The sequence below is a fragment of the Lampetra fluviatilis genome, chromosome 18 (assembly GCF_964198595.1).
Source record: "Lampetra fluviatilis chromosome 18, kcLamFluv1.1, whole genome shotgun sequence".
In the NCBI taxonomy this organism is placed as follows: domain Eukaryota; kingdom Metazoa; phylum Chordata; class Hyperoartia; order Petromyzontiformes; family Petromyzontidae; genus Lampetra; species Lampetra fluviatilis.
Genome location: NC_136292.1, coordinates 12197697 through 12212341, shown reverse-complemented (window position 1 = coordinate 12212341; position 14645 = coordinate 12197697). Strand labels below are relative to the sequence as shown.

General features: G+C 47.2%; 1 protein-coding gene across 1 annotated transcript in view; it reads left to right on the top strand.

Moving 5' to 3' along the window:
* LOC144937045 (ras guanyl-releasing protein 3-like) overlaps positions 1-14256 on the top strand; it is a 37282-nt gene extending 23026 nt beyond the window's left edge. The window contains exons 9-18 of the mRNA XM_078864280.1: positions 1473-1589; positions 2913-3188; positions 5655-5735; positions 6845-6949; positions 8125-8240; positions 9145-9289; positions 11086-11122; positions 12208-12348; positions 12602-13152; positions 13899-14256. Of these exons, the coding sequence (XP_078720406.1) occupies positions 1473-1589; positions 2913-3188; positions 5655-5735; positions 6845-6949; positions 8125-8240; positions 9145-9289; positions 11086-11122; positions 12208-12348; positions 12602-13152; positions 13899-14084 (1755 nt within the window). The 3' untranslated portion in view covers positions 14085-14256. The remainder of the gene's footprint in view (positions 1-1472; positions 1590-2912; positions 3189-5654; positions 5736-6844; positions 6950-8124; positions 8241-9144; positions 9290-11085; positions 11123-12207; positions 12349-12601; positions 13153-13898) is intronic.
* The last annotated feature ends 389 nt before the right edge of the window (positions 14257-14645 follow it).

Below are 14645 nucleotides of genomic sequence, written 5' to 3'. Positions count from 1 at the left end.
CCCGCGGTCAGAGTTCATACGGCCCGCAGCTTCGGTCTTATAATGTGTTATTTATGGCTCGCTAGCTCTGTCAGAATAAATAAATCATTAAACTTTAAAGATGTTATTCCTCTTTCTGCCACACGGTGGCAGCACCATTCTAATGCTCTCTGGCTGAATGCGCTGAATGTTAATCTTCATGGGAAAGATGCAGTGGTGAGCCAGCTATATGCTCACACCAAGGCCTTTGGAGCCAAACTGCAACTTTTCCAAAGACACTTGTCCCAAACAGAGCCCTGCACCGCGCACTTCCCAGCTTTAAAATAGGTCATTGACAGTTTCTCACAGGACAACATTGGTGCGCAAATGAAGAGTTATGCAACAGCTATCGCATCTCTTTCTGTAGAATTTAACAAACGCTTTCGGGACTTTGCAGTTATAGAAAAGGACATGTTGCTTTTCTCTTCTCCCATCTCCGTGGACCCTGATGATGCTTCTCCACAGCTGCATCTGGAGCTCATTGAGCTGCAGTTTGACGATGAGTGCCGCGGGAACCACCAGCAGTGTTCTCTTGTTGACTTTTACCGGCAGCTGGACAAAAGCAGGTTTCCAGAAATGCGGTCATTCGCTAAGAAAATGCTGATGTTATTCGGCTCTACATATTTGTGTGAGCAAACATTCTCAGTCATTAACTTAAATAAGAACCGATTTAGGTCAAGGATGAGTGACTCCAAATTGCGTGGCATTTTATGCATCTCAACCACTGCCCTCAAGCCTGACCTGGTCTCTTTACTGAAATCTAGATCTCAGTATCACCCTTCTCATTAGTGTCAGCAAGTTATCTGTTCCTTGATCAATCTCAAATTGAGTGTTTTGAACGGTAACATCTGTCACTATTAACAGTGAAAAGCCTAAAGCACACTAATGCACTTGGACTTATGGCACTTGTTTTATTAAACTCTTGAATAAGATTTGGTTATAATTGTTGATGTTATGTACCTGTAGATGTGACACAAACTCTTGCTTTCTGAAAGATCTTGTAAAAGACAAAATTCACTTGTTTTAAAGTTTAATGATAACAGACCACTTTGCATTACTTATAACTCCTGTTTAAAATGTTCATGAGGTAAATTCATTTAACTCATGGAAATTTAAGGTATTCTATACAGTTTGTTCAATGTTATCTGACTGAATGAAAGGCAAAATTGTGTATTTAGAGTTGTTCACGTCTGCCTGAGCGGCTTATATTTGGTTACATTGTCATTTGAAAAATAAAGGTAATTGTGACAATGATAATTGTTTTATAACGGTGTGTTTTCACGTAACTTTTGTCGTAAAAATGTCGGAAGGAACTATTGGCCCCCGGGCATCTTCACTTTATCAAATTTGGCCCTCTTTGCAAAAAGTTTGGACACCCCTGCTCTACGGCGTCCTCTCTCTTGCTGTCCCATTAATTTGTGTTGCGTTTGTGTTTGGGCCGCTGTTGGTCAAAGAATCTGCTGCGGCTGCAGAACTTCAACACGCTCATGGCGGTGGTGGGGGCTCTCAACCACAGCTCCATCTCCAGGCTGCGCGACACAATCGCTTTCCTTCAAGTCGAGGACAACAGGGTAACGTCGGAGCGCTTCGCCTCATGCGGGACACGCAGTGCACGCTCACTCCTTAAAGCGTCTTCCGGCAGTAAGCAAACGGGTAATGTTGCGGTGACGGTGATCGTGCACCGGACTTGCAATCCGGAGGTCATCGGTTCGATCTCCCTGCACGGCAGTTGGATCGATCGTCGATTTTCCTCAATCCCCTGCCTCTGTCCAGCCAGAATTTCGCCACGGTCTGTTGGCAGGTCACGCGTGGAGGGGCACACCGTAGATGCTACCACCTCATCCAGGACATTCGCTGGAGGAAGTATCTCTACTAGAGGGAGCACCATAGCACCCCCTCTACAGAGTAAAATTGCCATGCATCGCTATGCACACTGTGCCCTGTTCTCACAAGAACAGATCTTCCCACAATGCAATGTGCCAGCAACATTGATTATTTTTACTTGAATGTACAATCAGTTTATTTAGTCGTAATTGTTGTTTTTTTATTCAAGGGTTTGTCAATTAATCATTAGCTACTAATAGCGAATTATATGCAAAATTTTAGACTGGTTATCTCGAAAAAAAATTTAGCTTAACTCTCATGAGGTCCCATTATGTCAAGTGAAGTCTCAAAATCTATACATTTTATCTCTCTGGCATCTCTATTTATGTGCCATGAAGAAGGGCCATTACCCAAAACGTCGCCTATCTTGTATATATGTACGTATGTGATGTTTTTTATTGTTAACTGTGGTATGTTGGATCACTGCCAACTCAGCAGCAGCAGCGTCACCAAATAATTATTTCCCGAGCGTGTTTTAGCCTACTCTGCTCAGTCATGCTGGCCAGACATCTCTATAATTGTTTGGGTCTAGATTCCATCCCAAATGTGTACTTCCAGCACGTACTGCTGGTTGCTGAACGAATACATTATGAGGTCGAACACATTACACACTAAGTGCTTTCCACAAATGAACCACAGTATCTTGCTGGTCTCGTCAAGGAGTGTACACCATCACGCAAACTCCGGTCATCCTCGCAGCGGCTTTTGGCAAACTATCGAACAAATACGGTCATTGCGTTGCGCGTTTTTAGATGCGGATCGGCGGCCGTCTGGAACGCTCTTCGTTCCGATTTTAGGAAGCCACTGGAGCTATGAACTTTTAAATCTAGATTTAAAACTCATTTCTTTAAAACCCCTTTTGTGTTTAGTTTGTTGTCCTTCCCCCGCACGTCCGATTAGCGTGGTTGGCTATGTATGGTGCAAAATAAGTTCAACACACACACATACATGCTTGTCTTGTTGATTTCAATGACTAAGGCCTCTCTCAATGTCGTTCCCTTCTTTTCTAGGTCTTGCTCGAGTTGACGGACTTGCTGTCCGTGTCAGGGAACTACCGCAGCTACCGGCAGGCGGTGTCTCAGTGCGAGGGCTTCTGGCTGCCCGTCCTGGCCGTTCACCTCAAGGACCTGGTGTCTCTGCATGCCGCCCTGCCCGACTGGCTCGGCGGAGAGAGGATCAACCTCGCCAAGATGCAGCATCTGCACGCCACCTTCAGCCCGCTGATGAACCTGCACCACACTCCACCGCAGATCGAACCCAACATGGACCTTGTTCACCTTCTCACGGTGAGATGCCTGTGGAGAAACCGTCCTCAGGAGGGGTCCGCGGTGGCTAGGAGATGGTAACTCCCTCGCCTGGTACGCGGGAGAGTGTGGGTTCGATCCCGACCCTGACGCGTGCTGCTGCTGTGTATTTGGCATTTGCGAGTCTCTACTATCCCCGTGGCTGCGTGGATTTTAGTGCAGATCCACCGGGTTTTCCCCCTCCACATTTTAGAATCAACGTCATGCGTTTAGAGTATTTGTCCGCAATAAAATGTCCACGTGATGATGATAATTTACTTGGTTGAGCTACCATTTGTGGCCAGGTCGCTTCTGGAAAAGATAGCTCAGTGGGCCTGAGCTGGTAAAACAAAAAAATTGTTCAGTTTTAACTGAGTATGTGTGCGGTGGTAGCGTGCGGCATGAGCAATCTCAGCAAATGCTTAGGGCCCCAAAAGTAGATCAGTGGGCCCAGAATGAAATCAGTAATGACGCACACATTTCTTTGATGAAAGAGCCTTTTATCAGGTGATTAACCACCCCCCTCTGATGGTTTTGAATGGCTCCTCAACCGGATCCTTCTTGATGGTTGGAGTAATGGCTTTGCGGATTGTGTAGTCGGAGTAACCATTATCCTTAAGAGCTTGGCGTACGTGCTTGAGTTCACTGGCAATGTGTTCCTGGTCGGAGATGCATCGGGCTCTATAGTGTAAAGTCTTGATGAGGGAATTCTTCTGGGATGGATGGTGGTGGGAATCCGGTTTTAGGTAAGCATCCGTATGGGTAGCTTTCCTGTAGACAGAGTGGCTCATTGAACATCAGGTCTCCTTTTAATTAGGACATCCAAAAAGGGTAGCTTGCCATCTTTTTCGACGTCCATGGTGAATCTGATGGCTGGGTGTATAGAATTGATGTGGTCAAGGAATTGGTCTAGAGCACGCTGGCCATGTGGCCAGATGACAAAAGTGTCATCTACGTACCTCTTCCATAAGGTCGGGCATTGAGTGGCAGTCTGGATGGCGTCAGTCTCAAATTTCTCCTTGAAAACGTTGGCTACAACCGGAGATAGGGGGGGGGGCCATTGGGGTGCCCTCAGTTTGTTTGTAGAAAGTTCCATTCCAGGTGAAGTATGTATTGGTTAAGCAGTGTCTCACCAGGGGGGGTACCTCAGTATTCAGTCCTTGATGAACCAAGTCTTCAATGATTGCGATGGTGTCAGGTACAGGAACTTTGGTGAATAAGGAAACCACATCAAAACTGACAAGCAGGTCGTCTGGGGACAAGTCTCCTGCTACCACTCTCCCATTGACATATTTCGTTGCTTCCTCTTAGTACCTTTCACGCGACGGTCAATGGTATAGTGTATAGCAGATTGTATAATAATACATAGTATAAAAGTGTAATGTTTAATATAATATATAGTATCGTAATTGTATAGTGAATATACAGCAGTGTGGTATACAGTCGGGTGGGTAGAATAATACATAGTGTAATATTACAATGTATAGTCTAAGGTATATGGTTGTATATAGTAATGCAGTATATAATTTAATGTTGGGTTTGTCTATGTCAGTATATAGTACGGGGTAGATCCGTGTGATGTAAGGAAAAAGTTTAGCTGGAGGCATATTATATTTTTTGCGACATAGAATTGTAATGTATGACTTAATGTTAGTAGCTCAGCTTATTGGAGAGTATATTTAGTATATTGATGATATTTATGTAGTTTATATTTTAGTTTTTTACGTGGTGGTTTGGCTGCTGCAGCTCCTTACTATTAAAATTCCTTCCCTTTATTACTGCTAACCCTACCTCCTCCCTTTGTTGCTGCTAATCCTACATAATGCACGGGCATAATATGACTTTGAGACCCCCCCCCCCTCCTACGCATTCCACAAGTAGTGACTAATCCCATATCTGCATTCTCCATAAATATGCTAAATTCCTCTGTTGATATGCAAATTCCTTTGTCAAGGCGCCCTTCCTCCCCTAACCCAGCTTAAATATACGCTGCCAAGCTTGGTGGTGTTCATTCAGACACTGTCTTTCCGACAAACCTGTTCTTCACCTGAGGACGGCTGCTTGCGTTGTGGCCGAAACGTCGTGAAAATTGTATTTTATAATGTTTTATTTTTATTATATAAAATATTTCCCTTCTACGTGACTTTACCGAAAGAACCAAGAAGATGAATCCCTGCAGTCACGAAAGCTTTAAATCGAAATTTAGTCTATAGTAGTGTATAGTAGTGTATAGTGTATAGTAGTGTAGTGTATAGTACTGTATATTAATGTATTGTAGTGTAGTGTATAGTGTGTAATAGTGTATAGTGCCCGGAGTCAGTCGCCAGGGAAAGGGAGGTCTGGACTACCCTCCACAACATGCTGCCGCCGCCGCGATTGTTATTATTGTTATCCATTTCTGAGATGCTTAATCTCCCGCTCGTGTACCCTCTGCCCGATTGCTGCTGTGGCCTATTGATTGCTGCGCAGGTGTCTCTGGATCTGTACTACACAGAGGAGGAGATATATGAGCTGTCGTTCGTGAGGGAGCCTCGAAACGGCAAGGCAACGGTGAGCTTCTTCGAGTTGCTGCGATGGCTCTTTAGGCAAATGCGAGCGCGCTTGACAGCGCCTGTCAGCGCCCGTCACCGGCACGGGCGTCCACTTCCGTGCGCTCACAAAAAAATTATCCCAGTTACGTTGTCGGCCGTCAAGTATACTGAGATGATTTTAGGCAACGAATGACTGTTTATACACGTGGGAGGAAACCGGAGCACCCGGAGAAAAGCCCACGCATGCAAGGGGGAAACACTCTATCCCATATAGATGGGACAGATGACGTTAGTCCACACTATGCTGCACCGCCTTCTCCTGGTGAACCAGGGTATGGCACCTCCAGGACTCCCACGGGAAGCAAGTTCCACAACATTGGCGCGATTCACCAACCATCGCTGCCTCCACAGTGCTGGATTACAGGCCACGTGCATGGCCGCCAGTTAGCAGTGTTTGTCACCAATGCACGTAGAGATTGGACCCCAGGATCTCAGAGATGCCAGCTCAATGCTCTGACACGGTTTTAGCCCCTTGAGCCACCGTGTACAAGAACTTTAGTTCATGAAAATAAAGCAAAATGTGCATTCCTCAAAGCTGGAAGCGCCGATTTGAAGCGGAATATCGAAATGTCTGCAATAATTTGTCATACATTCGTTTGTGCCAAAGCTGTGCACGACACTTGGGAGCCCAGTGTAATCTGCAACTCGGATTCGAAACCAGATTCATAATGGAGGCGTTTTTTATGTCGTTAAACCCGCCACCACCCGACGCAGCCAATTAGTAAGGTTTGTAACATAAACAGAACATGCCAATTAGTAAGGTTTGTCTCTGTAAACAGAAGATGCTGATTCGTTTGTTTACGTGACAAACCTTACGAATTGGTTGCATCGGGTGGTGTCGGGTTTAACGACACATTTATATTTGCACGATATAACCCCAAAAACGTCTATTGTGGATAATATTTGGTCGCGAAAGCCTCTTTACGTGTTAAACTGAAACCAGGTTTATTTCGCTGTCTGTTCAGTGTCACTGACATAGCCGTGACGAGCCCACCACCTCCCACTCGCACTCTATGCTTTGGCCTGTTTACGTCTCGTTTGAATCGTGTTGCATTGTTTCCCCATCAGCGTTCGACTCCAAATAAGCTGAAACTATCCTTGGAGTGGACCAGGGAAGCCCAGCCCAAGCCAGACCCTGCCGCCATCAATCGCCACATCCGTCAGATGGTGGAGGTTTGTCTCTGGCAGTCTCTCGCTTTACTTGCCGTGGTGTAATGGCCAGCGCTCCGGACTTACGATCCAGACGTCGCCAGTTCAATCTCCCGAACCCCGGTGCAAGTTTCTTAAATCCCCTCCACCTCCGTCCGCCCGGCAGTAATAAAAAGGTGCACCAGTCAATCGGCACGTCGCGTGTGGTGAAGTAAAGTGTGGCTGCTCCCACCTCTTCCAAGATGTCTGGCCCGGCATTGAAGAGTAGGCCAAAGTAACCCCGAGAGGTATTCTCCAGCGCTCCCGCTAGCGAAGGCCTTCCCAGCCAGCAGTGGCGTGAGCATTTGCAGGGCTGCGCCTTCAACCTGCACATGAATAATCAACGTGAATCCTGCCCAGTGGCTCCATCATCAAACGGAAAGATCGTGAGCACAAGTCCCACTTGAGGGCCAATATAGTCCTTCGGTTGATCAATCGAGTGCCACTTTATAGAGGAGTGTTCTTCACTAGTGCCGATAAGACACCATCAGTGCGACGGCCGCCACACAATTCAAACCATTTGGTTGGACAGCACGATGATGGTGGGGTGTTGTCACGTGTTGTGTCTTGTTGGGGGCCGTACTCAAGGCCACCAGGGGCCGCCAATGGCCCGCGGGCCTTGCATTGAAGCGCATTGTTATAGACAGTCAACAGGAGTCAGTGGCACGGGAATGTGGAATTTCCACTGCTGGCTTACTATTTGTGGAGAGGAGCTTTGTCTCGTGCCCTCGCAAACAAGGGAGACACTTTTACTTGCAGTTTTTTTACAAATCTCACGTTTTGGCTGCCGATGAACATGATTGCTGATCACTCAATCTTCTGTTTCTGTTGAAAAGTCAAAAGATGAAGTCAAAGTATTTCCCACCCCTATCGGACATTGGGCTGTTGGTGTGCCTCAAGCAATGATGTGAAAATCCCACGCCAGGGCCAGCAATTCACTGTTCACGTTCCGAAAAGTGGTACTCCGTTTACTGACTACAGAAAAACAAAAACGAGAGGCTGAGCGAAACCCCGACTGGGATTTGAACTTATGGGTCTTCTCATCGAGCGGTGGGGGAGGGGGGCAGCAGGGGACGGCACACCATGCAGGGGCTCGCTCATCCGGCCTCGGACCGTTCTCCGCTGCTTCAACAAAGCCTCGTCGCTTTTTCGTTCCGCAGACCGTGTTCAAAAACTACGACCACGACCACGACGGCTACATCGCGCAAGAGGATTTCCAAAACATCACCGCCAATTTCCCCTTCCTGGACTCGTTCTGCTTCCTGCGGAGGGATCAGTGAGTGGCACGATGGTGCCGGCGCCCTCGGGCACGCCCTGCGCTCATGTCGGAGAGAGGGAGAGATGCTCACGTCACCGCGCTGAGTGAGCTCAGAGCGGCTGGGTTCGAGCCCTAGTCAGCCACCCAAGGTTAAATCGCTCTCTTAGGCGTGTGGAGGTAATGCCGAGCCGCGGTTCGAGAGCTCCGCTGAGGACGGGATGTTTGTGAATTCGAATCGCAGACAGGCGTTGACTGAGTCCATCACCATCATCACAGTCATCATCACATTCTAATCTAAGTTATATTTATAGAGCCTCTTCACTCAAGGTGCTTGACAGAGCTTTAAAAAACGGTAACAGAATGGAATGTTTTAGTTGACAGGGGTGTACAAGGATTATATCACAGATTATATGTAACTATATATACCGTATCATCTATGATATAGAAATATTCTCATAGTTTCATATCATAGTTCATAGATTTATATCATAGTTGTATATATATCATAGACCTAACTGCTCAACCCGAGCTGTCAATGCCCTGATAATTGCATCGTCTTTTGGCTGGTCTGACACGGGTCAGATTAGGCCCTAAAGAAGGCTGTCTCTGGTGTAGACCAATCCGTTTTATAGACAATGCTTATATTTATTTTATACCTACGTGACTTTACCGAAAGAACCAGAGAGTATGGATTCCTGCAGTCACGAAATATTCCAATCAAGATTAATCAGAGCATGTTTTGTTTGCATGTTCACCACAAGTGCATGTGGTTAATGCAGCCTTGACTCCTTGCCAAAGGAATCTATTGGGTGGTTGAACATCTCAACACCACCTGTGTTTACTGCCAGGGAGGATGAAACCTATCCTTATTTTTCATAGTCATGAACATCTTCACGCTCCGTATTTCTCCGCGCGCGTAAAGGATCGGTCAGGTGAGCAAGGAGGAGATGATGGGCTACTTCCTGCGAGCGAATTCTCTGCGCTGCAAGCTGGGCAAAGGGTTCACCCACAACTTCCAGGAGACCACGTACCTCAAGCCCACCTTCTGCGAGCACTGCGCCGGCTTTGTGAGTCGCCACGATCGCACCCAGAGTTTCATTGCAGAGAGGCCGGGCCACGTGGCCCACGGGTCAGAGTGCAGAGCCGGCACCGCTGAGAATCCTGGGTTCGAATCCAGGTTACAGCCACCCAGTTGTGGGCAGGCGCATTATAGATTAATGATTGGGATTATGGAGATGATTTTGCTGCTATAGAATTCCACTTGGTGGGCCACTTTGTTGAGCTATCATGTGTGGCCAGATCGCTTCTGAAAAATGAGTGAATATCTCAGTGGGCTTTGTCTGGTAGGATGGGGATGGTTTGGTTGTATTTGTATGATTTTTGGGGGTTTTGTTCGCCTTTCTTGTATGTTTCACTCTTGTCATGTTTTTGTACTGTTTGTTGTTGTTACGTTCTTACCCACCCCGACTGGATATCTGTGAAAAAGAGTTTATAGCTCATCGGATTGCTCCAGGATAAATAAATATTCTGATTCTGAATTGTGATTCAACTGGCTTTTCAAGTGGAGTGAATCAATAGTTTTAGCCCGGTTACCAGTGACTCCATGAAAGTAATCGTATTAAAAACACCTCCGTGCCAGGAACCCGCCATACTGGGTGGCGAGATGTTCACTCCCTCGCCTGATATACAGGAGGTTGTAGGTTAAATCCCAACCCTGACACCTGTATATTCGGAGTTTGCATGTCCTCCCCGTGGTTGCGTGTATTTTTCTCCGGGTCCTCCGGTTTTTCCCTCCACATTTAGAATCAACGTCACGCGCTTAGAGTATTTGTCTGCAATAAATGTCCGCGTGATGACAGCTCAGTGGGCCTTACCTGGTAACATAGTAAATCAAATATCCCGTGGTCACTGCCCCCTTGGATGTGCACTCAATTTGGCTACGATAAAAACAATATATCGCATCAACTCTCACGCGATAAATCATCTCGCAGAAGAGTGCGTGAGAAAATGCGCCCCAGCAGGGCCACTTGGAAGAATTTTCCCGGAGAAGTCCTCTGAAAATGTCTTGTGCAGCCATTCTCAAATGCGTGGGGCACACGGCGGTCGCGATGCTCTGCGAGTTTTCCCGAACGGATTCTCTTTGTCTCGAGCTGTGAGGCCGATGAGCGCGCTGGGAGTTAAAATGTGAAAATAGACAACAAAAGATGTTGCGCGTGAATACCACGGGCGCCCCCACGACCACCGCCTTCCGCTACATCAGGGCTTGGCGACCTGCGGCTCCGCAGCCGCATGATGGCTCCTCTCTGGCTCCCCCCTTGCTCCTCTTTGGCTTCCCCCTTGCTCCTCTCTGGCTTCCCCCTTGCTAAATAAAATAAAATTACATTTAATTTTATAAAATAGAAATTTAACTAAAAAATTTTTCTTTTATTTTATTAAATAAAATTCTAAAATTTCATTTCATTTTATAAAATTTTATTTTATACAATTAAATGAAATTTTATTTAATTTCGTAATTTTTTTAATTTTACTTAACTAAATAAAATAAAATGTCATTTTATTTAGTAATTTTTTTCTTTTATTTCTACATACGTGACTTTACCGAAAAAACCAATGAGTATAACAATTCAGATCTTATTCGTCACCCCCATGCCCTTATAAATCTCAAAGTTCATCCTACAAGGTCTCGTCACAAGGGAGAAAGGCAAACAAGTAGACAATTTGTTTTTCAAACTCAATTTCCCTGTACAAGAATGTGGGTGAACCGTCTGGAGTTTGCAAGCTGTGCTCGGGGCCAGTGCATGCATCGTCACGTGTACGTGTGACTAACGTTGCCCCTTCCTCTGACGTCTTTCTCTTGCATAAGCTGTGGGGCCTTGTGAAGCAAGGCTTCAAGTGCAAAGGTAAACTCCTATTTTTTAAAAATGTGTATTCCAGTGTACAATTATCACCTGTTTTCCCCAAACTTTAAAGCAATTTAAATAAAGCAACCGTGAAAAGGATCATATCGCCTTTGAGCGGAGGCTGCTATGAATGTGCAAGTCAGGATAGTGTGTAAGCAACTCATCTCCGATTAGCACGGTCGGCCACGTATGGTGCAAAAGAAGTTAAAAGCATACATACGCACGACTTGTGTACGTTTGGAACGGAATGCTACGAAAATGCCTCGAAGGCGTAATGAAAAGTGACAATGTAGACGTACCATTCACCAGCCATGGAAATTTGGAATTTCCAACGATGGCTTAAGGCCGCCAACAGAGATGAACACTTGAGCAGGAAGACAAACTGCACCTTGACTTGAATATTTCCTGGGCAAATGTAGTGTTTTTTTCGAATGCATTACGTGTATCAAGATGTGATGCTTGTGTACAGAGTGCTCGGTGTGAGAGTCTTTGACTCACAAGTTGGCCCATCGTAAAAAAAGAGCACAGTCTGTTCTCCTAGAACATGGCGGTGGCTCCTGAAGAACACCGCGTTATGGAAAAATTTCGGTCCGTGATAAGGTGTAAGATGCGTACGCAGGCCAAACAGAGACCGGGGTGCGTGGGTAGCATCTTGAAGCATCCAGCAGCATCCCACTGCCTTGTGCGATGCTACGCCGAGGCAGCCGTACGACCGCTTATTCCTACTCGCGCGACGTAGTTCCGTTTGCTCGATCGCATTATATCCAATTCGCGTTATAAAAAATATGTGTTCCCTCATACATGAATCGCGTTATATATCAAATCTGCGTTAACAAAACACGCGGCGCTACAGGGAAACACGACTGTGCCTCTACGTGGGACGTCAACGATGGCCTTCCTATACAGAGACTGGCCACCTACTACGGGAATGTGGAATTTCCCCCGACTCAGGCTGCCACGGGAGGTGTCGGCGGCCCCGCTTCATCGGGCCGCGTAGTCGCCGTGACTTGGCCACTGTCGCCGAATGCGTTTGTCGACTGCGCGTCCCCTTTCCCCACCTTTCCCCGCGTCTCTCCCCATGGCAGACTGCGGCGTGAACTGCCACCGGCAGTGCAAGGAGCTGGTGATGGAGTGCGCGTCGAGCGGGCGGCACGGAGGGGGGGCCACGTCGCCATCCCCGTCCCTCACGTCCCTGTCGGACACGCCCACGCACAGCCCGGACAACGGTGCGTGGCGACCCACACGTCGCCCTCATACGGAGGCCACGCGGCGCGCGCACCCCATTTTTATTCCTTTTCTAAAGGACGCCGGGCCCGCCGTTTTGTGATGCTTTCAGTCGTGCGTTTGTCCTCGGAAGTATTTGATAAGGAATGGTGATTTTGACAGTCGTATTTGTGTATTTAACACGGTAATGGTAAGTCACTCATGAGAGTGGCAGACAAGCGGCTAATCTTGTGCGAACGGTTCTTTCGCCCGTAGCTCCTGACCTGTGCGCTCTGCTCAAGTCCAGAAAGGGCAGTGACGGTAATGAGGGTTCCCTCACCCTGCTCACCAGCTCTACTCAGAGGATCTCCGTCAAAGTGCACCACTCCACCGTCAACAGGGCCACGCAGACAGACCACTGGCTGTCCCCTCCGCCGATTCCTAAACGTCAATGTGCTGTCGACGCGGAGGAACCGCCCACGTTGGAGAATCGCTTGGTTCGCTACGGGGGCCGCTGCGCGCACGCGGAGCAGCCGGGCTCGGACTCCGCGCTCGCCAGGGGGAAGGTGGTGCAGAGGCTCCAGAATTCCAGGCCGCGGGTCCCGGAGAAGGCCTTCGATGCCTTATCTAACAGGGTGCAAAGGCATCAGGCTCTTCCGAAGCTGCTGCTGCCCGACGCCTCGGACGCTTGGGAAATCTCTCAGCTGTGTTCGCCCGAATCCCAGCTACAGCGTGCGGGAGGAAGCACCGAGAGCTGCCTCAAATATCGGGCAGAAGCTTCCCTGCGGACACTCGTGACACACACGAAGGCCTTGCAAATGGAAGAGGTGATGCAGCTGTGTTTTACTTCTCGTGCCTTCCTTTGCTTCTCTGGCATTGGACCGCCGCACTTGGCAGAGTCCACGTGCACATCCTGGTCACTTTATGGAAAGTCGATGGTGGTTAAGACGTATCGAGACTGGCCTCCGTCATGGAAGCATGTCATTTTTAATCGCTGGCTTAGGGCCACCAGTAGAGATGAGCGCCACCCCACACTTATTTGAGCAGGGGGTGCTCTTCAGCGTTTATGCATCCCCCCCCACCCGCCAATTCCAGCTGCGGCCTCATGACCTGAGACAAAGAGTCCACACGGTGGACGTAGAGCAGTGTGGACCCGTAGTCCACAGCAGCTGCACAAGAGAATGTTCACAGTAATTCTGCCAAAAATCCCTCACGTGGCCTTTTCCCCATCACACAGTACGGTTCGCTCTTTCATTAACACTGTGCTGGGCGATTGTTGCACGGCAGTCAAACTCGTGTTTTTGATCCGCAGAGCTGGAATTGTTTGCCAAATTAAGTGCAGAACCAAATTTAATACATACGGTGTTAAAGAAGTTCAACATACGTGCATACATAATGCAATGTGTTTTTGTTTCCTTAATCATTGGTAACCAGGGTATGACCATTAACTCACACTTGAAAAAGTAGTTTAATCACGGGTGGCAGTGTTGCCTTGTTCGTTGTTGTGACCTCTGACCTCTGAGCCAACCGGCCACCGTTTTCCCAACGTGGTTTATGTTGTTCTACTCCACAGCGCTGCAAGAAGTTGGAGGGCAAGAACGCCGAGCTTCAAGAAGAGACCTCCAGGTTGCAGATGGAACTTTCTGCCGCCTACAAAAGCCTCACATCTTTAAAACATCACATTCAGTCGATGTGTGAGAAAAGCTCCAGTTTCATCACGGAACAGATGGAAATCCTGCAGCTAGATTATCAAGACTGACACAACTCATGCGTCGCGCCTGTGTTTGTGTGTGTACGAATGTGACGCACCTCTGATTAGCGCGGTTGGCTACGTACGGCGCGAAGGAAGTTCAGCGTACGTACATACAGGCTCTATTCGGCACAATTTGAATAAATATCCACATAGGGTTGCCCTGATATGGCGATACTGCGATCTATCGTACGATATAAGATCCATGGTAATCATATCGTCATATCGTGGTTATCGTTACTCGTTGATTTTTTTCTTAAGTAATTCTTTACCGGACATATTAGTTACGAATTAGCAAGTTAATGTTCACAGGAATAATTTTAGTTTTAAAAAGGTGTTTTAACCGTTAAATGAGCGTTTCTAGAAACGTTTTCCGGAGTAATTTATGGGTTGGTGATTATATGGCATCGTCGTTTTTTTATGGCATGTGCATTATAAGTGATAGATTGTAAAATTACAATGATTAGGAAACTCGGGACAGACTTGTGTTGAGCGAACTGCGGTTTAGTAAGCAATGTACACTTGAAATACATCAGCAAGCATAAAAGACTAAACGTGAAATTACAAAGT